This window comes from Penaeus monodon, chromosome 25, assembly GCF_015228065.2.
Source record: "Penaeus monodon isolate SGIC_2016 chromosome 25, NSTDA_Pmon_1, whole genome shotgun sequence".
Classification (NCBI taxonomy): Eukaryota; Metazoa; Arthropoda; class Malacostraca; order Decapoda; family Penaeidae; genus Penaeus; species Penaeus monodon.
In genome coordinates this window covers 10,103,840-10,104,111 of record NC_051410.1, presented here as the reverse complement: position 1 = coordinate 10,104,111, position 272 = coordinate 10,103,840, and the positions used below count along the sequence as shown (strand labels likewise).

General features: G+C 44.9%; 1 protein-coding gene and 1 long non-coding RNA gene across 2 annotated transcripts in view; one reads left to right on the top strand and one right to left on the bottom strand.

Annotated features, from left to right (window-relative positions):
* Positions 1 to 272, bottom strand: part of LOC119589521 (glucose dehydrogenase [FAD, quinone]-like) — a gene marked incomplete in the record, with an annotated part of 17,770 nt that overhangs the window by 2,754 nt on the left and 14,744 nt on the right. Inside the window, 1 exon segment of the mRNA XM_037938122.1 lies at positions 23 to 179. Within this exon segment, the coding sequence (XP_037794050.1) occupies positions 23 to 179 (157 nt within the window).
* Positions 1 to 272, top strand: part of LOC119589526 — a 5,585-nt gene that overhangs the window by 1,130 nt on the left and 4,183 nt on the right. The gene's annotated exons all lie outside the window — the stretch shown is intronic.

The following is a 272-nucleotide window of genomic DNA, read 5'->3' as shown; positions in this document are numbered from 1 at the left end:
TTAAACACAAAACCCACCCGACCTTTTCTATAATGCACATATCTCTGCACGGAATCCAGAGTCACGACGTTGTTGAAGGTGTCGACGCTGTTGGGCTGAATGGTCCAGGTGAGGCCGTAGACGCCAAGGTGATCTTGGAGGTTCTGACCCACACCCGGTACGTCAGCCACCACCTTCAGCTGTTAGGTGAATGTGAAAAAAAAAATATCTTGGAATTGAGAAGGTATGATATGAGAAAGAAATGGCTAGTATTCAGAATTCAAAGGAAAATT